At 38.7% G+C, this 23,589-nt stretch overlaps 1 protein-coding gene across 1 annotated transcript; it reads left to right on the top strand.

Moving 5' to 3' along the window:
• The first annotated feature begins 817 nt into the window (after window positions 1-817).
• Gpr37 (G protein-coupled receptor 37) lies at window positions 818-19,966 on the top strand. Its single transcript, XM_048337911.1, has 2 exons — window positions 818-1,816; window positions 18,689-19,966. The coding sequence occupies exons 1-2, from the start codon at window positions 818-820 to the stop codon at window positions 19,505-19,507; spliced, it is 1,818 nt and encodes a 605-aa protein (XP_048193868.1). The 3' UTR covers window positions 19,508-19,966.
• The last annotated feature ends 3,623 nt before the right edge of the window (window positions 19,967-23,589 follow it).

Raw genomic sequence — 23,589 nt, 5'->3', positions numbered from 1 at the left:
TGTGCCGCGCTGCGCTGCGCCCTCTGTGGCAGTGACAAGCTCCTGAGGCGGGCAGCGCTGCCCACAGGCGGGCCGTGCCCTCTCCCCGTGCAGTGGCTCCCAGCTCCGCTGGGGCAGGTCGCCGGGCCGCCGGCGCCGTCCACAACTTTAACAGTGGGCTCGGATTGGGAATCTGGCTGCTTCTGGCCAGCAGTAGCCCGCAAAGTGTCCGGACTTCGGTGGGACAGGAGTTTGCCAGGTGCTACCACTCCGGCGTCTGTGTGCAACCTGTTCCCAGAGAGCTGGGAGTGGGATTGCGCCTGCCAGTCACCCGGGGGGCGCGGGAGTGGGCGATTTGTTGTTCCAGCCCTCTAGAGACCTCGGCTTGCCGCTGGATCAAGCAGTGAAGGAAAGGATGTAACTAAGCGAAGCAACTGTCACCAGAAGGCAGCCACCACCCAGGGGCGGGGAGGAGCGTGTGGGGCTTCGTCCGGTCTTTGCCCCCAGTCGCCGCCGTAATCAACAATCAGGTGTTGTTTGCAACTTTTCAAGGTCAGCCACTCGGAGCAGCTGTTTTCTCCCAGAACCTTCAGGGGTGCACAGAGCTTGGATTGCAGCTGGCCGCGGAAAAGCCCCAGCACGCCGATCGACCGAGGAAGGCTCGTAAGGATGTGTTTCTGACTCCCGAGACCCATCCCCCACGCTCTCCGCGGCCGTCTCTTCCCCGCTGTCCAGGCGGGGGTGAGTGGGGACATGTGTCTAACTCTCAGCCGCGAGTTAGGCAGCAGGTGTCGGTCCTAAGCCAGAACCCGGCTGCCTGGTGCGCCCTCGCCAAGCCATGCGGGCCCCGGGCGCGCCTTTCGCTCGCACCTCGTCGCTGCTGCTGCTTCTCCTGCTGCTCAGGGTGGGTGTCTCTTCTGTCCTGGGGAGCCAGACGTGTCTTGGGGAGAGCTGTTCCCCCCGGATCCAGCGTCTCAGCAGAGATGCTTGGGGGCCGGGAAATGCTGAGAGCGACATCCCGCGAATCCGTGCGCCCACGGAAGAAGGGCTAAAGGCGGCTGTGCCCGTGGCGCCCTCCTGGGACCAACCTGTGGCCCCAGGTGCGGACCACGGGGCGGAGGCGCCTGATCCTCGACTCTCGGGACCTCCCACGAGGTCCTCTGGCATCTGGAGATGGAAAAGTGCCCGCGGTCAGGAGCGTCCTGGAAATTTGAGGAGAGGGGATCCCACGGATCTTCAACTTTACCTGCAGACTTCTGAAGACGAAGGGGGGAGTCCCAGAGACTCGGGCAATCCCCGACGACGAAGCCAGGAGCACAGTGTGCAACCAGAGCCCGGGGCCAGGGATCTTTTCTACTGGCCGAGGAGAGCTGCGAGACTCCAGGGTTCCCACCACGAACTTCCTCCCAAGCCGCCCAGCGGACCTCTAGGGCACGAAGGGAGGACAGTCGCGCCCCCCGGAAGGGCTCTGCCCCAAAATGGGTCCTTGGATGATGAGGTCCACGAAAGTGGGGGTCCCCGCCGGGGGAACAGCACAAGCCGTCGTTTGAAACTCAAGAATCCCTTCTACCCTCTGACCCAGGAGTCGTACGGAGCCTACGCGGTCATGTGTTTGTCCGTGGTGATCTTCGGGACCGGCATCATTGGCAACCTGGCCGTGATGTGCATCGTGTGCCACAACTACTATATGCGCAGCATCTCCAACTCTCTTTTAGCCAACCTGGCCTTCTGGGACTTTCTCATCATCTTCTTCTGCCTTCCGCTCGTCATCTTCCACGAGCTGACCAAGAAATGGCTGCTGGAGGACTTTTCCTGCAAGATCGTGCCCTATATCGAGGTAATCATGCCTTCTGAGGGGGTCTCAAGCTACTGGCGCCATTCATTCCCAGGATTATAGAGCATCAAACAAGTGCAGCTGGGTGCGCCTACTTGGTTGGACCCCTGGGGCTTTTCTATGGGTTTCTCTTCCATTCCTCCTTTTCCTTTTTCCAACCATTTATGTACACACTGATATATATAGTGTGTGTGGGGGGGTGTATATACACATATACTATGCATATATACACATACACAGGCAGCTTTGCTGAATAACCTTCAATTTCTTCTAGAACTGGGAAACGTGATCTTACCTTGTATAGAATTATCTAGATTATAAATCTAGATCTCTGAATATGGTAGTATGTGTAGTTCTAATTTGCCACCCACCAGAGAGGAAACAGGGGTTAGATAAGGGCCAGTTCAGTGGTTGTCCTCTTCAGAGCCTGACAGCGCAAATCAAAATGTAAAAGGATATCATTAGCACTTGTGGACTAGATTTCTTGTGTCATCAATATGCTCCACCTCTCCCCTTCTTCCTCCAAGGAAGACTACTGCTTTTGCTTTTCCTTCCTTCCTTCCTTCCTTCCTTCCTTCCTTCCTTCCTTCCTTCCTTCCTTCTTTCCTTCCTTCCTTCCTTCCTTCCCCCCCCCCTCTCTTTCTTTTCTTCTGTTTTTTAGAAAAAAATTTATGGCCAAAGTCGGAGTAATTTATTTTTCTTTAAAGGAAATCTTCATCAGCTGTCTTCATGATATATTAATAACCTCTTAAATTAGTTTAAGTATCTGGCTGTCATCCAGACTACTCTATTTAAATTCTTAAGCCATTTCTTGTTTCTCTGTGTTTCCTTCTGAATTCCTTAAAACTTATTTTCTTTCATCTCTTTCTGTATGAATGATTTTAAGTAAAAATAAGTACTAGCTACCATCACACAGAATCTGTTTAATATTATTAAAGTAATTGTGATTTTATTGTGGGTGTGTGTGAAGGACTACTATTTTGAGACATTTATTATGAAACTACTAAGCTGCTTAGGGAGAAAGAGACATGTAATAGGTTCCAAAGTTTGGAAGTGTGAATTGTTTGAGTAAGACTTTCTAACCTCATGCTATAGCTAAAGGTCCTGAGCCATTCCTGAGGTTGTTAGGATTTGCTCTGTAAATGGCTTCTCTTTAAACACCAGCTCTTGGAAGGGGCCCAAGTGCTTTGCTGCCAGTAATGTTTTTAGCCAGCTGGCCCCTTGATTTTCTCCATTCAGACTGTCCTTTTCATTTATGGAAGCAGAAGAAGGGAAACTGTAAATATTCCAGAGCCTCTGATCCTGTCTGGCACCAGGGCCAGTCAACATCGTGTTCAACATTGTTCCAGGGCCTACAGCTAGGGAGTGAGTAAACAGAGAACAGTACCTACTTAGAAGACCAAAGCAGAAGACAGTAAAGAAGACCTTCTGTTTAGCTGACAGGGATCAGATGCACAATCATTCTTGTGGCTACTAAATCAGCGGTTGCTGTTTTACCAAAGTGCAAGACTTCTGTTTCCAAGATGGAATGTCCACATTTCTTTGGGGGTGTATAATTCATTGAATTGAAAGAGGCAGTAGTTGAATTTATGTTAGCGAGTTATTCACTATTTTATATTCGTTGGCTCTCTACCTTTCAGTTTTAGCTTTCTCTTCTTTTTAAGAATGAAGAAGAAATTGACTTACGCAAGAAGGAGATGAAGAATACACTGAAATGTTGAGCAGAAGAGGTTCCTGATGAGGGGATGTGTATTGGTTTGCCTCAATGACATATATTAGATTTATAGACATCTTTATATATTAGATAGAAAAACAATTGAGAGACAAAAAAAAACGGTAAAGAAGGAATTATCAGGCCTTTTTCTGGGGAGGGGTGTAATCTTTAAAAAGAATTTGAAAAGAATTATCAAATTCAAAAATTATAAACTTAGATTAGTGCCATGAGACCTAAGGGTTGTAAAAGATATTTGATAGGCATTTGTTTTAATTTACTGTCTTTATTATCACTCAGTTTACTTTCTATAGTTTGTTTCTATAGTTTGTTTTTCTCCTAAATTTTAGAGCCCTCTCAGTTTTTCAGTTAATAGTACCAGGATTTATTTTTTTTCTAGAAAAAATAAACAAGCTTGACAAAATGCACATAATTTTTTACCTTGAGAAACTAGATTATATTATACGTTTTTACAATGAACACTTTTTACTGTTAGAGTTGTGAAGGGCAACATACTATGTTTTAACAGTCCTACCTGATTTATATTTTTCTGAAATAATCTCATAATGTTTCAACAAGCTGTGTAAACAGAGTTCCATAGTGTCAGCTTCCTCTTTTCCTAACTGCTGAGGACCAGAACTCAAGTTCCAATCTCAAAATGCACCTGTGCTGCCTGCAGGAGGTGCTGCTGTGCTCACATAGGGTGCAACACTTGTGTGTTGGCTACTGAAACAGCATATCCTGAAGTGGAGAGTGATAGGAGTATGATGTTTACTAGGGCATGCTTTCTTGGTTCTGCACCTAGTAGGGAAGGAAGAGCAAAGGGAGACAGTCAACTGTGGTGTAGCTGAGGCAATGATGTCAACTGACGCTATGAGATGTTCTAGGGTTTGCAGTGGCTATGGGGAAGTGTTCTGAACGAAGGTAAAGAGGACCCAACATTCACTTCATTCCCCCCTCCCTCTTTCCCTTCGTTCTTTAGTTGAATGTGACAATTCAAGTGATCAATTCACAGGATGCATTTTATGTTCTGAAAGTCACAAAATGTGTAAGGTTGGTAAGGCATTGCCAATATAATATGTTTGTTCAGACTTTTTCTCCAATTGGGAAATTTCCCCTAAACTATTAGGGCTTCTTTACCTCAAGACTTACTAAAAGTTGTTTGACATTTGGGTTTGTCTTTGTGCACTTCTTTATTTTGCCTTTTTCACTTTTTCCTTATTGCTATCTTATTTGGGGAGAGGGGTAGTTTTAGTGGTAGAATGGGAGTATGAATTCAGGTCTCTGAGTGTTCTACTGAATGAGCTACATCCATAGCTCACTTGTGCTCTGGTTGTTTTTTCAGATAAGATTTGTCCAGGGCTGGCTTCAGACTAATATTTTCCTGCCTGCAGCTTCTTGAGTCGTCTTGGATCACAGCCATGTGACATTAGACCTGGATTATTGATTGAGATGGAGCCTCACTAATTTTTGGTCCAAGTTAGCCAAAGTTTTGATCCTCCTAATCGCTGCTTCCCATAGCTGAGAGTACAGGTGTGAGCCACTGTGCTTGGTTTATTTTGTGTTTTTCTTTTCTTTACTTTTTGTTTTATGCCTGATAATACCTTACTGATTATAATACAGGATGAACTTTTCTGAGAAATGTGGCTAGCCTTTCTCATGACATTATTCTTAATTTTTTGTTAATTTGAAATTTTATACACAGTTCATAACAACTAACTTTTACATTTTTCTCCTTTCACATCTCTTGTGTTCATTTTCCTGTTCTACTGTAGCTCCATTTTTTTTCCTACCAGTGGCTGTCAGCAAAATCTGAAGCATGTAGTGGAATTAGATTTATGTAGAAAAATAAGAGATTGTGTTGAGCAGAAACTGCACACACACATTTGTTGCCATTTGAATTCAAATTTTCTGTTTATTTAAATTTATGTGTGTCAAAGACAACACCTGCTTTCCAGGGTTCTTCTCAAGCAAGGGTGTTTCACAAAGTTAATATGACTGGGTGGGAATGTGCTAGAAGCCGTTGTAGTTGATAAAATCTCTCTTTCTTTTTCAGGATTATGGTATCTTCAGGATTATGGTATTCCACACACATTGCAGTAGTGTACAAGGATGTGGAATGGAGTAGAGGGAATGGGGTCAGAGAAAAGAGAGAGAGAAAGAAAGAGGAAAAGAAGAGATAGAGAGAGTTCCTTGGTTATTTAGTTAGTTGGATGACTAGGCCTAAGTATGACTTGCCCAAGGAGATTGGCAGGGAGAGCTCTCTAGCATACCATACAACTAATATCTCACCAATGTTTAAAAGAAATAATTCAGGCATTGCTTATGGGAACTGGACTCTTCTGTATTCCTTACTTGATAGATAGAAGTCAGTCAGTCAGTATTTCATATGATCTAGACCCACTGGTAAATATTGACTTCTATTTTGAACTTTAATTGGAGTTTTGAATGACCTGGGTTCTTATTTAAAGAACTCACACTTTTATGGTATGGCAAAACACTTCAGGTAAATTTAAGGTAAGCATATCTGTATTTTTTTTTACCTGAGAGACACAATTCAGGTGTCAGTGTAAAGAGTAAATAAAGGACCATCTCTTACCAGGACTTCTGGTCAGGGACTTAATCTTTTCTGATCAGAGGAAAAGCCTCTGATCAATGGCCCTGAAAATAGTGGTTTTCAAATGGCTGAATTGATTGTCAGCACTATCACAAGAAGAAATGAAGGGCGTTAGAGGGTAAAGATGGCATGGCCAGCAACTATGACAGTCTGCACAGATTCCTCTGAACCCCCCCCCCCATTTGAGTAATAGCACATGTGTCATGGCAGATGCTTGATTTTTTTTTTCCACTAGTGGATTTGCCATTAGGTATTCTGATGGACTTTTAAGTGGAAGCATGCAGTTTTATGAGCAATTTGAAAGTCACTAGTAATATTCCTGGGGAAAAATGGACTCAATCTGTGAGAATGTGTTTAAGACATTTTATGACTGTCCATTAATCCTTTCGTAATCGTTTCTACATTTCTATAAAGTGGAAATGTTTAGCTGAAGACTCTTGTAGGAAAGAAAACCAGTTTCATAGTTGTTTTTATTTAGTTGTTTTCTTTATGGAATGAAACTTCATTCCTGACTGGTATACGTTTAAGGTAATTGAATTTGGGTCTTATATAACACATAAAATCTGCTATACTGAAGTTCAAACTGCAAATCATTAACTATTGCTTAAAATGAGACTACATATTTTTCTAAGGCCTGTCAAAGAATTATGAACCTAAATATGTATTTTTCTTTCTTTCCTTGTTAGATTTATTATTTAGAACTAAACTGCTAAGTATTATATATAAAATAGCAGTATGCAATAACTTATTAAAGAATAATTTGCATAATTCATTATATATAAAATTTTCTTCTATTTTATCATCATACATTTACTGGTTTACCATCCGTCCATTCATGACACGTTTATTGGGCTTTTCTTCAATGTGAGACAGTATATTTGGGGGTAGGTAGGAAGAGAATGGAAGAAAATAAAAGGCAAAAGTTTCCAAAGATGTCATTGGTAAACTTTTTTAAAATTAAAGGTATGGAAAAGTAATATAATGTTCTTCATAATTGAAAAGACAAGTTTGAATAATGCAATAGGAAAGTTCAGCACTCGCCCAGGGATGGATTGGCTAACATTTGTTCTTGGTTATGACCAAAGATGGGAAAATTCAGGTGAAAACTACAGTCATGAAAGCGCTAGGAACTTCTTTTAAAATATAGAAACTGCATCAGTCCCTAAAATGACTATCTTTGCTTGATAATTATTATTCTTTATGAACTACAGGACATAAGTAAATTAAATTTTTCATATTTTATATGTAATTTTTAGCAATGTTGTGACAGTACATTACATTGAGTTCTTTTTTTCCTGAAAATGTCAGAAACATATACAGTACTGAATCTGAGCTCAGAGGACTTAGGAGAAGATGATAACAAGTTAAAAACTTCAGATGATTTTGCAGATTGTGGGAAAGGGAAACATTGTGAATGTAGTTTCTTGAGGACTCAATTACTCTCTCAAATACAGAGTCACAAATGAAGATTCATTTTAAGTTTCTTAGGGCTTTTAAGGTTCCAGTTATGTCAGCCAGATTTAGCACAGTCACACTGGAAGTGCACTGTAGTCTATAGGGGAACAGAGATAGGAACATGGCTACAAGCTAAGGTTTGTCTCTGGCACTTCCCTTCTGCCCACCATCCTCCAAGGAATGCTTCTGCCATTTCACCTCCCCAAATGACCTGCCAAAGTCCCATAACCAACTCAAAGTTTATTGCCAAGACCAACTCCTAAATATTGTTATTAAAATAGTATTGTTTGTGCCAGAGGAAATGATCTTACCTAAAATTTCAAGATAGAGCACACAATAAAATTACTGTAATCCAAAACAGAGAATCTTTCTATTTGCACAACAGGTATAGATATTTTTAAAAAAATAAGATTTCTGTTCAGCAGAGGATAAAATCTTAGCAACAAGCTTTGTTTTTTTGAGACATAATTCTTTCAGCTTGTAACATTACAATTGTCTTACATGCTATCTCTCTGCCCAGTTGTATAGCTTTTACTTCATAATATTAAGGAGGTCAAGGTTGTTGATTTGATACCATCTTGAAATGAGTCATTCTCATTAAGTCTGTGTCTACTAAGCGCTAATATGGCCTCGTTTTTAACACTCCGTGCTTTCAGAATATTTCTTTCTACCTTTATTGTCTGTCATTCCATCAAATCTCTTCTCAGACTGAAAATACCTTTGATAAATTAATTCACATCAGGATGTGAGAATTAGAAATATTTATCCTCATAAGAGGATTAAAGAATCTTTCCTTAATGGAATACTAATGGTGGAATTTTGATTAAAGCTGAGAAATTTCATCTTCAAATATCATTTTTCACTATCATTCAAATCAGAATCACTCAACTATAAATAATTTTACTTTTAGTTTGAATTCACTACCATGCAAATCACTGTCAGTAATCGAAAGATAAGTAGATGAAAATTCATCACAACTTCTATGGAAAGACTCAGGTGCAAACTTGAACTCCAGATTACCTTGAAATGGTTTAGGAGCATGATAATAGAACCAAGGATTGAAAACTAGACTAAGTCTTGGGTGTAATAAACAATTCAAAAAGAATTTCTTTTTAATTCGTTCCCCCCCAATTTTTATTATCTTTAAGTAGCTGGACAGAGGAGGTATCTTTTAACAAAACAATTTATGTATACAATGATCTGAATGTCACCTCTTGATCAATATCACCTCCTTCCAAATGAATTTCTAATTTTTTTAGAAATATTGAATATGAACATTTGTTTAGACTGGTTGATTCCTACAATTATATTAGGACAAGTGCTACTAATCTTCCTTCATTTGCATTTGAGTATTAATGAACCCTTGACAAATTTACAATTATAGTTAAATGAATTTTTATTATAAAATAATATACTGTACTATAAAAATTATAAATGAGTATTTTATGACTTAAAATTGCTCAGTATTTAGTTTTAGCAATAAATGTTTCAGTAATATTTATAACGTTTTCCTGGATAGATTTCATTTGTAATACATTTTATTTTCCATTATTAAAAAAAGGCTTAAATTATATGAATTCACAGAACTGTCCCACTTTTTAAAAACTAACTTTAAATATTTTTTTTGAAATCATTAAAAGAAGTTATAGTTGAAAGGAAGCTTTAATTCCATCTGGAAGCATGAGAGGTAGAAGTATTTGTATGATAAGACAAGTTTGGAGACAGTTTGTGAGCTTTTAAATAGTCTAAATTGGATTTTTAATATGTGCTTGCTGATAAACTTAAGCAAGGGAAAAGAAAGTGAAAAAATTCGGCAAAAATAATAGGCAATCATTGACGCTTTTGAAATATTTTTATGATGTTGAGACTCATATAAATTAAATTGTAAGTAAAGGAATAAATGGATTTTTTTATATATATGGATTGTTAGATTAAATTTCAATGTTGATCGAATAGGAAGCTTCTCTTTGAGGAAGATTGATCATGAAGAATTCTACTTCATCCCAGTGTTGTTGTGAGGCTTGTTGTTTGTTGTTGTTGTGGGGTTTGAACTGGGGGCCTAGGCTCTGTCCCGGAGCTTTAATTTGCTCAAGGCTAGCCCTCTACCACTTTGAGCCACAGCACCACTTCGGTTTTCTAGTGGTTAATTGGAGCTAAGAGTCTCAGACTTTCTTGCCTGGGTTTTGACCCATGATCCTCAGTCCTCAGCTTTCTGAGTACCTAGAATTGCAGGCGTGAGCCACCAGTGCCTGGATGGTTTGGGGATTCTGATCCAAGTGTATCTATCCATCCTACCATGTTCTCCGAAGTGAACACCTTGTGGTAGAGGTCCTCACGTTCACTGCAATTTGGTAAATTGTGAGATTCTTAACTAGCATGCCCTCCCACTGGTGGGAAAAGCATCATCTCTTTTCTGAACCCCCTGAAGTGCTACAAAATTGGGAGCTACTGAGAATGCAAGAAGCCAAAGGCATTACAAGCTCAAGCCATTTAGAATTTCAAAGGAAACTCTACCCTGTGTTCCTCCTGCTTTCTTCCTGACTGGTTGTTAGTCCTGTAACCCCTGACTCACAATAGGTTATCATTCATGACCAAAATGAATGGATTTTCTTAACAATAATGCCCTTGTTTTCCAGGGTTACTTGTAAACAAAGGGCAACACATAAATAGATGTATTAGACATTTTATTAGCTGAAAAATAGAAGTTAGCATCTAATTTTCATGACCTTGGTTAGGAATTTTCCTGTTATATAAAAACGAGTATATTCTATTCATATACATAAGCATGTAGATTCAATTTCACAGGAAGGAAATGATGCTTAGAAGTACCGTGGCATCACTGATTTGTACCAGAAAATTTAGAAAAGGATACTATTTACTTGTGAGTTATACTACTGTGCTCTGTGAAATCTGCTTTATCTTTTGACAAGTTCACTTTGATTTGCAAGAGTTTCTTCTTTCTTGCTTGTCTGTAGTAAACATCTGGGAAATGGAATACTAGTTCCAACAAAGTCTCCATAGGCAAATGTTCTCCTAAGGCATCTGTCAATGAACAACGATATCATGCATTATACAGAGTATGTATCACCCAAGCCTTCTGGGGGACTTGAGGTTTGCATTGAATTAGAAACCTGAATGGTAGCAAAGAAATCCAATAGTAAAACTTTATGTATACATTACATTTCCACCTTAATTATCATGCTTTTCCTTTTCCTTTTATTTTTAATAGAAACCCAGGAAAGCACTGATCTTTAAACTAACTTGTGATAGGAAAAATAATCCATTTTTGTTTCTCACTGGGGAAGAAGACAGTTTCACTCTGAGTCTTTCCACACAGTAGTTACTGTCCCATACCTGTGTGGATGAATTCATTTCTCAATTGCATAAAACAGTGATCTTAAACTGGCTAAACGATGGCTGAACAGAAACTCAGGATTCATGATATACATACAGATTTAAGAGTGGGATAAAATATTTGAAAAGCTGGGAAATGTCTATGGTTCTTATCATGATTTGGTTGTTTTTCTTAATTCATTCTTCCCATACATTTAAGGGACTAGCCAAGGAACTGTACTTATTTTCATGTAGTAGACTCTATTTATTTATGCACTTATGGTAATTTATCATCATCATTGTCCTCATCGTTGTCATCATCATCATCATCATCATCATCATCATCATCATCAGACTGTCCATTGCTTCTTGTTTGCTTCCATAAAAAAATAGAAGTGTTAACTATAGAAGCCATTCACAAAAATGTTATTAGATTTTTAAAGGCCTTTATTATATCGCTTTCTTTCCTCTTTTTTTATATGGATTTCTTTTCTTCTTTTCTATTGGTTTATCTTCTTCTCTGGGTCCATAGTGAAGGCAAAAATGTGCATGTGTATAGTTATTCTAATTCCTTATTAAGGACATTGAAGCAAGATGTGTTAGATGTCAAGTGAAATGTATTGGTTTTTCACCCAGAGTCAATGGCACCATTGTTGTAATTAGGAATAAACTGTTTCAGTTGATTAGTTTGGGTTAGTAAAACCTTTAAAGTATAAATAATTATGGAGCTCTTTTATAACTAGGGTGATTTAAACCCTTATTATTCATTCTCAAGTACCATATGAAGCTCAAAATTAGCAAATATTGGAACACCAAAGCATTAATTTTGTCTGTAAAATACATCAGAATATAAGGGAAATTGTAAGTAACACATTCAAATATTAAAAACTTGTATAACTAACCAAAGCTGATCATCTTTTCTCAGCTATTTTTTTTCTTCACAGAAGAAAATCCCTATAGCTTTATAAAGGTTACTGTGTACATCAACAATGACAGAAAGGATATTGAGAACAAAATTCTGAGTGGTCTTCAAGGCCTCTTTGCCTTTGTGCACCATCCTTGCATTCCATAGATGTAAGTACAATTCATTTCTGTCCTGGAATGGATGCTAGCATATAATTCAAACCATTAGATCCATAAGATTATCCTGGTCTACTAGACTAAGACATACATTGTATTTTCAAAGATTTAGATCAGATCCCCTAAAAGAATAAGTGCATACCATGGAAATTTATATCAGGGTTATTTTGGGAAGCGAATTAGACATTTGTGTCAGTTTCCTAGCAGATACTTGGTAATTCTTCTCTCAATCTCTCTAACCTAACTCCTTGAGTTGATTCTCAAATACAAGACTTTGACCCAGAGACAGAGGAGCCATAGAAACATGGCAGGAATTGGGTACAGTAAAATAGATCTGTTCAGAAGACAGTAATAAGCCATGGCATGGGTACAGTTATCTGTTGGGTGAGGGGAAGCAGGTGAGAGATAATAAGGAAATTCTGTTTTAGAGTCTAAACATGGTGTGATCAGAATCTTTTTCACCATAATCAGCAGAAGAAAGCACAATGGTACATTTTGTATTCCTTATCTCTGCTTCTCAAAAATCATGTGTGTGTGAGTGAGTGAGTGTGTGTGTGTGTGTGTGTGTGTGTGTGTGTGTATGTGTATGAGTGACGGAGCTGATACAGCACTCACTTTGCCCCTGGGAACTGAATTAAAAAAAGCCGTAGGGATACAGAAACAAGAACAGAGATAGTATGGGGAGGATCACAAAGAGACACCCCAAAACCTTCATTTTCACTGGGACTGCTGCTCCCTGTGTATAAACTCAAGCCTAGACTTCTGCTGCAACAGTGCTGGAGGTGGCTGTATCCCTGTGGATGTCCACAGGACAGAGCTGGAGGAGCTTTATTGTTGTTTTATTGGGATGCAAAGAACAGCAGGACATTGTTGTTTGAAAGAAAGGTCTTAGTGATTTTTTTAAATTTTGATTCCTTTGCCATTTCTGAATTTTCCTGTCAAAATGAGTGATGTATTTCCCTCAAGCGTTAAACTTTCCTTTTTGGCTTTTAGAGATTTTTTTGATGTTAATTTTGACAACCAATTAGCTGTCTATTGAAAGCATTTACAGTTTCTGGTGGTGTTGCTATCAATGATTCCTCCCATTTCAGTTTAGTTCATCAGAGTTTGTGTCTTACTCATTGCATCTCTGAATGTTGCTTGAAGGAATGATCCCTCTAGACCAACACTTAACAACCTCTCTCCCCAAAGCATATTTCATAGTGATACTGAATTTTAGCAATCAGATATGGTCATTAAATGCAAAAGATCTAACATTCATGATACAGTTTTCTAATTGCATATAATTGCACCATTCATCTTGTTAGAAAAGTTAACAGGCTGTTCGTACATAAACAAGTATATTTAAGAACTGTGATGGAAATCTTCTCATGTTATCTTAACATTTAGGGATTTTAATTACATGGATATATTTTATATTGGAGTAGGCAGAAACTAGGCCATCCTCATCATCTTTTTATGGATTTCTGAGGTGTTCTGCTAACTATGTACCTATGCTAAAGCTTTCTATAAATTGCTTGAGCAAGTACCGAATAAGGCTTCTTATCTTTTTTGATCTTTCACATGACAGAATGTAGCATAGGACTGCATTTGCAGATGGTATCTGATTTAATAACACAATAAGTGGTGGGCAGAAGAAAACTTGCATGTCTAAGTCACCATTGCTGAAAGTAACTAACTTCCAGACTAAATCATTGGTCACAGCCCAGCTTCCTTCACTTTCTTTTGGCAACATTTTCTGATGTTCTTGTGAACCTCTTGAACTGATCTTTCTTCATGCCTTGCTGGATCCTACCTCAAGAGCATTCTATCGGAACAAAGTACACTTTGAAAACAAGAGGATGGAGTTTCTTAAATTGTATGTAGGGAAACTAAGGAAGTTCTCTCTATCCATGATTTGTCAAGAAGACTATAGATCTTCTTCAATATGTTTAAGTTTACATTCTGTACTAGAGATTTTAAAAATAGATCTGAAGCTTTGACCATCTTCACATAAAATCCAGTTAAAAGAATTCCTGCATGAATAAGAGGGAGAATAGGAATCACATTTAAAATTCCTCCTGGCTTTTGTTTTCTGGTGAGATTGACTCTATGGGACCTGAAAAGTGTTGCTTTGCTCTTTGAGACAGGAAACATCTTGTAATTAAAAGTGGATATGTAGCACAGCTTTTGATATTTAAAGAGCAGGAAATCTAACACACCCATCTTAATACAATTCTGTATGACTACATTTGTTGTTGCATGTCATGAAATATTCCACATCCCACATGGAAGTAGGGATGCTGACACTTGTAATTAGTCCAGGTACTTGAAGATCTCTACACTTATAATTAGGGAGATTACTACAGTATAACATGCTACCCATTGTGTATTGGATTCAAGCAATGCTAGACACCCCAGTGAATAGATGTACTAAGCTCTGAACAGAGTGTCTCTTCTTAGAGCCTCTGGTATTTCTATACTACTACAGTTTTCTTTTAATAGAAACACTATTCATACTTTTAAAAGAATACATGGCATAAAAACTTGGTAGCTTCCTATTTTTGGACTGACTCAGGGTATATAGTGAGAGAAAGGCACATACAATGATTTGCTTTAGTGAAAACTACATAGAAAACCTTGCTGAAGATTTGTATGCATAGGATAGTTTGAAGTATTTTTCTGGTCTTACAGCTTAAAAGAAAAGATTCAAAAATAAATTCAAAGCTTAAATAGAAATGTAACAACTGAAAAAAAATCTATAAAATGAAATAGTGTTATTTTTACACGGTACTTCTTGATGTAGACCTTCAGAGAATGGGCGCCTTTCCCAGATTCCCTAAGGATGGTCATAAGTGACATTACAAAATGCATGATAGGAAAGGAATTGTCCACGCTGTCATTAATATTTAGAGTTGTTTGAGGGCTGGGAATATGGCTTAGTGGTAGAGAGCTTGCCTAGAATTGTTTGAGGTCCTGAGAATAGATGCAAAAATTTCCAAGGATATAAAAACTTCATTAATTTCAATGTGAATTATTACAAAGTGAATGTTGAGATGGCTTGTTTTTGCCATCCATATAAGGTTGGTGGTTTTGTTTATGATTTTGTATCATGTTCTGAGAAATTTGGAGAGTAAGAACTGTGCTTTCAATGCAACTGAGTTGTTCGTTTGTATTGATTTAGAGCTGTGTTAGTCACATGTTTCTTCAGTTTTATTTTTTATGTAATTAAAACCTTATAGGTGCCTCTTTAGAGATGGTCTCCACTCACCTATGTAAGTCTGGTCATGAGCTGGCTGCTATGTCCTCATTTCCACATTAGAAGTAGGAGCACTGTGATGTGTAGTGTGTGGGAGGAGGAGAGTGTATTTGCCATCAGAACTCTCAGAACCCACACAGCAAGTTGCCATAGCTCTGGGGACAGTGACAGCTTGAAGGCAGTAGATAAACAACACGTGCTGAAAGTATTAAAACTGCATAGCAAATGGTTTTCTATTTTTTTTTCATTTCTTTATTGTCAAAGTGAAGTACAGAGGGGTTACAGTTTCTTATGTAAGGCAGTGAGTACATTTCTTATCCAACTTGTTACCTCCTCCTTCATTTCCCCCCCTTCCCCTCTCTATTCCCCTCTCTCCCCCATGAATTGTACAGTTGGTTTACACCATATAGTTTTGTAAGTATGGCTGTTGCATTAGTTTGTCTTTTTATCCTTTGTCTCTTGATTTTGGTATTCCCTTTCCCTTACCTAGTTCCAATACACGTATATACAGTATCCAAGGTACTAATATCAGTTACAGTGATAGCAAGGTTAATGGAAACAAGGGGTTTTCCTTTTGTCATCATGATCTCATCAAGCACTAAAAAGTTAGATATTAGTATTATGCTAATGTATTTTTTTACTCTCTTGCCAAGGATTGCCCTTGTTAAAATGTTTCTTATACATTCCCACAAGCAGGCATGGGAGAGGAAGTATACACCAATTTGGGGTTGGGGGGAGACAAAGCTCAAAGTCTTTTCTTCACCGAGGGACGTTTTTTCTTTTAAAATGGTGTTTTATCTGAAACCTCACTGTTGTTTTACAATCTCTACATTGGCCTTGCTCAGATATATAAATAATGACTGCATGTACGCCACATTAAATTCCTTAAATTTCCCCTGAAATATCTGAGTTCCTTTGGTGCCCTCAGATGCTTACTGTATTTATATTTGGCTTGGAGAACCATTCAACTCTCAGTGGTGCATGATGAGCTGTAGAAAGGAATTCCCCATCTTCTATCCATCTCTCTTTCTCCAGCATTGAGCACACCTCACATGAACACATGTGTGTTTATGTCAGGTGTGTTTCTGTGTGTCTTATTACAGAATTGATGGTACTGGGTTAATATTTAATTAATAGTGTGTTTATATTAGGGACATGTCAGAAAAAGCCTCTGAGTGGAAAAAGTAGGACTCTATTTTTGGGGGGGAGGGGGGGAGTAGTGATGGTTGAGAACCAAGTAATTGTTCTTTGATTTAATTGTTGATTTGTTTAGGTTTCAGTGCCTTTTGTGTATGCATTCTTTTGTATGTATGTATTCCGGATCCTAAGGCTTGAAGTCAGAGCCTGGGTGCTAGCCCTGAGTTGTTTGTTTGTTTGTTTTTCCCTCAAGGCTAGTGCTCTATCACTTAGCCACTGCAACACTTCTGGCTTTTGGTGGATAACTAGAGCCACTCAGATTTTCTTGCTCCAGTTGGCCTTGAACCAGGATGTTCAGATCTCAGTCTCCTGTATAGCTAGGATTATAGACATGAGCCACTGGCACCCAGCTTGTGTGTTGTTCTTTGTGGTCATGTAAGAATGTTTTCTGAGCTAAAATTTTCCTATTGCTAGGATATCTAAATATGCTAGCTGGTTTCTTTATGCCCATTTTAAAGTTACTTGTATATGCTATTTTTGGCACTTCATTCCAGTAGGTGATGTACTTTTAAATTTGATAAACATGTCATCCATGATGCATATGCTTAGTGAGGTCTGTTTCTCTACATTATTTCCTGTGGCACAAAACTCTATTGGGTTTGATTGTCTCTCCTATATTGTGATTTCTTTTTCATTCTTTGAACTGATTTTCACTTGAATTTCATCAGTGGGATTTCTCTGAGTCCTGATTATAATGTATATTCTCCCAGAGAGGACTTGTTTCTTTTTTATTTTTGCCTCTACTAGGCAAACATAAATGTGATTTTAAATGGCTTTTTGTTTTCCTACAGAGATAGTGTGAATGCTAGTCCTAGTGCCACATTATTTTAAGGTCTTGTAATTTGCTATTTTCCTTTTCCATTCTCTCATTCTCTGTGTCTCCTATCACACAGGGAACTTTTTTCTTTGTTTTTCTTCTCTCTCTCTCTCTCTCTCTCTCTCTCTCTCTCTCTCTCTCTCTCTCTTTCTCTCCCCCCCCCCCAAAGACATCAAAATTGGGGGAATTCCAAATTCAAAGGGAAATCTCTGTCCTAGTTTCTCCCACTTTGGCTGCCACCTGTTGTCTCCTACTTCTGGGGACCTGGGAACCTGAATCAATTCTTGTACCTAAAACTAACGTAACATGGGTGCCATTGGCTCTGTAATCCCAACTACATAGGAAGATGGACTGTATCTGAAGACCTCACTCAATTTGAAGCTATCCAAGACAGAAATATCCAAAACACTCTCTATCTTCAATTATCCACCCAAAAAGTTGGATTAGAGGGATGGCATAAATGGTAGAGGACCAGCCAGTGAAAACACCAAGTAAGAACATACATACACACACACACACACACACACACACACACACACACACACACACAGTGGTAGAATACGGAAACTATCTTGCTTAGAATTTGTTTTCTCATTGATTTTTTTGCTACTGGAAAATTTCATTCTTATTTTCTATAAGTGAATGACTTTGAAAGCAATATTTAAGAGCTTTGTTTTGCATTTTAGAAAAAAATTGAAGATGATTCCTTTTCATTTGGCTTGCTGGGAGCAATAAGCTCTTGAGAGCTTGCTGTGCACACAGCAAATTATTAGAAAATATGATCATGGAATTCTATTTTATTTGTAAATAACACCAGACTTGATCTTTCTGTTCTTTACTGCTCTATGTAGTTTTTCCCTTTCCTTCTTTCCCTCCTTCCTTCTGTCCTTCCTTCCTTCTTCCTCTTTCTTTCTTTTCTTTCTTTCTTTCTTTTCTTTCTTTCTTTCTTTCTTTCTTTCTTTCTTTCTTTCTTTCTTTCTTTCTTTCTTTCTTTCTTTCTTTCTTTCTTTCTTTCTTTCTTTCTTTCTTTCTTTCTTTCTTTCTTTCTTTCTTTCTTGACTTTCTCTCCTTCCTTCCATTTCCTCTCTTCCATTCTTTGTTTTATACTTCCCCTCTCTCTTCTCTTTCTCCCTCCCTGTCTCTCCTTTCTTTTTGTCTACATCTCCACCGTAAACACCCAAAGCACTATACATTTTTTTTCTGTACATAGGTTTACAATGAGCGTCTCAAGTTACCCATGGCCCTTTGTTGAATCTCCCATCCCCTCCTTCCCCCCCCCCCCCCCGCGCCACCGTCCCCCCGCCCCCCGGCCTGGCCTCCCTCTTCTTGTCTCTCCTCTCACTTCTCTCTCCGCAGTAGGTATGTATTTCCAAGTGCTTTCAGCTTTCTGAGAACCACAGAATAACTCTCATCCATGTCCTCTCTAGGTGGCTTCTCTAGGTGTCACTACCTTCACCCTGTGTGCACTGTGCATAGACCGCTTCCGTGCTGCCACCAACGTACAGATGTACTACGAAATGATTGAAAACTGCTCCTCAACCACCGCCAAACTGGCTGTGATATGGGTCGGCGCTCTATTGCTGGCTCTTCCAGAAGTTGTCCTCCGCCAGCTGAGCAAGGAAGACTTGGGGTTCAGTGACCGAGCTCCCGCAGAACGGTGTGTTATAAAGATCTCTCCCGATTTACCGGACACCATCTACGTCCTGGCGCTCACCTACGACAGTGCGAGGCTCTGGTGGTATTTTGGTTGTTACTTTTGTTTACCCACGCTGTTCACCATCACCTGCTCTTTAGTGACGGCGAGGAAAATCCGCCAAGCGGAGAAAGCCAGTACCCGCGGGAACAAGAGGCAGATCCAACTGGAAAGCCAGATGAACTGCACCGTGGTGGCCCTGACCATTTTGTATGGGTTTTGCATCATTCCCGAGAATATCTGCAACATCGTTACGGCCTACATGGCCACCGGAGTCTCTCAGCAGACAATGGACCTTCTCAACATCATCAGCCAGTTCCTTTTGTTCTTCAAGTCCTGCGTGACCCCCGTGCTCCTCTTCTGCCTCTGCAGGCCCTTCAGCAGGGCCTTCCTGGAGTGCTGTTGCTGCTGCTGCGAGGCGTGCATCCAGAAGTCTTCCACGGTGACCAGCGACGACAACGACAACGAGTACACCACCGAGCTGGAACTCTCGCCTTTCAGTACCATCCGCCGGGAGATGTCCACCTTCGCTTCGGTCGGGACGCATTGCTAACCGAGGACCGCACTTGCCTCCATCAGATTGGTCCATTTGTTTGATTTCCCTATCCGGTGAAAGGTTTTACTTTGTAGTTTTCCTTACAGGAAAATAAAAAACCAAACAGACATGCAAAAGGAAAAAAAAATACCTATTAACTACTATAGGACTCAAATTTTGCAAATTAATATTTGTGCTCTGAGAAAGACATGTTTATATTTAGTTATTTAAGAAGAAGGGGAAAGGCTGATAGTTTTAGATCATTTTATCTGGTCTGGTGCTAATATTTTATTCAAGAAAAGTTACCGCACCTTAACTTAATTGCTAGATTTCTTTCTTTCTTTCTTTCTTTTTTTTTTTTAATATAATCACTGTATATTGGTTCTAGCCATGTGATATTTGCAAGTTATTTTATGCTCAGTTGTGATTGAAAGTATATTGTATATGGTATCGTGAGATGATTTGTATGTTGAGGAATTTACAAAGTAGCACCAAATAAATTACACTCTATTCTTTAATGTCATTGTCAATCTACTTTTAACCAAGACTCAATAAATCTTTTACTTGCCTTAAAGACACAATTACTGGTTCTATGCACAACTTAATAGCAGTCTTACTGTTTTATAATTGTATTTTTCTTTAAGAGAGGTCATCATTATATTATAGAAACTAATAGTACAGTTTCCTCATAGTTATATACATGATTCACAAAATATAATGTTAAAGAAGAATTTCACTTTCAATTGTAAGTAATAGTTCAGAGCTACTTTTGAGTATGTTTAAAGTATGAATACATGGCAGAGCAGAGCGCAAACATCCTTTATAACAATTTACCTCTGTACTAGCATGTAGAGGTACTGGTTTTCCCATGAGGAATTATGGATCCAATCTGCAATGAAAAGCACGGTGCTTGTCATTTGACTTAGTCTGGACAATAGCCTTTGGAGCTCTGTGGAGCACACATAAAGCATTCTGAATTCTAATTTTCTTCCTTTGAGAAAATGAACCTGATTATATCGGTATGACTTAATTTCTTTAAGTGGATACTTAAATACAGCCATAGAATAATAATAAAATGTTTTTACATTTTGATTACAGCATTTGAATATTCACATGCTGCCTTTAAACAGAGGTTTCATAAATGCCTTTCTTTTTTTTTTACAAAAAGAAAATGCTAACTGCATCCATTTAGATTGTGTGAATACCCTCTCTTGTGTCTTTAGGAGTTTATGTAGCAGCAGTTTTGTGGGAGGCCTAACACATGGGAGGCATGTCTAAATGAGATGGCAAGGGTACTGACCTGGTGACACAATGATATTTAAAAGCTACTATAGAACTTGAGTGACTGAAGATTTCTTTCTTTTGGAAATTTCTATAATAGAGCGACACAGTTTTCTGTCTGCTCAATGTGTTTTCTCTTTGTGGATTCTATGCTATTTAGCATAATGAGTCAGAGCCCTCCTTCTTCTAGAATCTAACAAGATATATTGAAAAATCACTAAGCTCCAGGAGTAGAAAAAAAACAAACTCAAAAAGACAGATCCAGACCATTTATCTTGCAGAGAATACCCAAGTCAACTAAATATAAGTGCTCAAATCACCTATTTTTCTCCAGTCTTATAATCTTCAAAGGCGTTTCTTCCACCACAGTGCAAGAGTTTGAGAGGAGATTAAAAACAAAGTACCATTGTCCCCTCACAGATACTGTTAGTAGGTCTTTGGGAAATTCTCAGGAGGACATCTGAGGGCCAGGTTTGTCCTGTAGAGAAGATCAAGAATTTTCATTTCACCATGAATCTCCTGATAGTTTGGCAACTCTCCATACCCAGAGAATTCATTGTGTAGAAAGGTTCTGTGCTATTGCCTGTAGCACATAAAGGTCCATACAGTTTAGTGCCTCACACCTTACAAAACTTGGCAGGGATAGATGAACAATAATAAATAAATAAATAAATCAGACACATACATGATAAGCTATGAAATACATGTGGGCCAGCAGCTGAGGGAAGGTATAAAGCTCTTCGCTGTTCAGAAGAGAGAAGACAGAAGTCATACCAGAAGAGAACATGAAATGAGAGATTCTTTAACAAAGAAACAGGAGGGAAATTAATTGTGCTTGATGAAGAATGAATAAGTAGTCTGGTTTTGTGCCTTTAGCATGAGTTGGATACGGATAACCTGGGTCTCCTAATGGTTTTTGTGATTAGAAACTTGACACCCCCACCCCCATGTGGTGGTGATTGAATTTCATGGAACCTTTAAGATGTAGCCTAGGGAAACTCACCAGAACACAGTTAGATTAATGTGTCTTATAGAATTTCTAGCACTTTTAAAAAATGTATTTTCATTATAGAGGTGATGCAAGAGGGGATACAGTTACATAAGTCATTGTAATAAGTATATTTCTTCTTGAACAATATTACTTCTTCCCTCATTTTCTCCCAGTTTTTTCCCTCCAGAACCCTCTACCCCACAATTTGTATAGTTCATTTTCAATATAGTTAGTATCTGATGAGTATCACTGCTGCATTAGTTCACCCATTGTTGCCTTAGAAAAGTTGTTCACAAACAGAGTAGATTGAGTAAAGAAAGACTACCTCATATTATTGGTGGCTTCTGTCCATATCACCACCTTGCAATGTATTAAGTGAGTCCTCACCGAGACTAAACACTCGTGGGAGCATGAAATTAGGCTTGTAATTTCCAAAACTAGGTTTTAAATGAACCACTATCCTTCAGGATGTAGCCTTGAGTATTTTGTTATACCAACAGAATACCAACCTAATAGAGAAGCTTTGTGGAAAAAAGGATAAAATATGTAGTAAGGCCATAGAATAAAAAATACAATGTTTTGAAAGATGTTTAGATGTAATTTAAAATGAGAGTTTTTAAAAGGTTTTTGTATATTTTAGAAAGTATCGGTGTAACTCTGTATTAGAAAGATAAACTTGAAAATAGTTTTAAAAGGTGGGTGGAGAAAAGTATGAGTGTGAAAACAATTAGGAAGCTACAGAATTGTATAACAAAGGCGACAGTGTGACTTAAAGTTGAGTTGTAAACTTTGTTCAAGCCCCAGGACTGGCAAGGAAAAAACAAAAGAGAGAGAGAGAGTTGTAAACTTTGTCTGCTAAGTACAGTGATCAGGAAACATGCTATAGACAAAAAGGGAGATGGTGGCACTTAAGGAGAAAGTGCCTTTCTCTGAGAGTCAGACGCTGGACAGGAAACATAAAGGAATGAGGGCTTCACCAAGACAGAAATCAATGCCCAATATTCATTTAATAAATATAAACAGATCTGCAGTTTAACTTGTATTTATTCCAATGAAATACTGATATTTACTTTTGAATCTATCCTTAATAAAGATTTTTTATTTGTTTACTTTTCATCGAATAAAAATAAAATGTCTATTTCTCTAAGAATGATGGTAAAATTGGCGTTCAGCTGTGACAAAACATATTAAGTGCAAAGCACTGGTTAAGTCGTAACACTCAGACATTAATTAAATAAATATTAAGTGAGTATATTACACAGTAAGCACTGTGACAAGCATGGGGTAGAATTGAAAACAATCCTTCAAGAAGCCTGTCCTATGTTGTTGAATAAGACACTTCAAAATAAACTAAGGAGAATACATACTATTTTCTCTATTTTTTTTCTTTTTTGGCAGTACAGGGATTGAACCCAGAGCTTGGTACTTGTTAGTCTCTACCACTTGAGCCATGCTTTTTTTTTGCTTTAGTTTGTTATTCTGAAAAGATCTCTCTCTCTCTCTCTCTCTCTCTCTCTCTCTCTCTCTCTCTCTCTCTCTCTCTCTCTCTCTCTCTCTTGTTTTTTAGAAGGGGTGGTGATTTGGGCTGACCTCCAACCATGATCTTCCTATTATGCCTTCCAGGGCAAAACCTGGACATAGTAAACACTATTCACTCAATGAAATGTTTCTTAAATATCTGATTCATGCTGAGAAAGCAACATGCTTGGGAGTTTGTAACAGGGGAGCCTGATCTAAATGTAGTGTCAGAGCAGTTCCCTTGAGGAAATGCTAGGAAAGGCTTACAGGTGCCAAGGGAAAGAGGGAGTAGAAGAGGCAGGTACTGTAT

Source organism: Perognathus longimembris, chromosome 2 (assembly GCF_023159225.1).
Source record: "Perognathus longimembris pacificus isolate PPM17 chromosome 2, ASM2315922v1, whole genome shotgun sequence".
In the NCBI taxonomy this organism is placed as follows: Eukaryota; Metazoa; Chordata; class Mammalia; order Rodentia; family Heteromyidae; genus Perognathus; species Perognathus longimembris.
The sequence above is the reverse complement of the archived record's forward strand: the minus strand, read 5'-3'. Positions and strand labels throughout refer to the sequence as shown.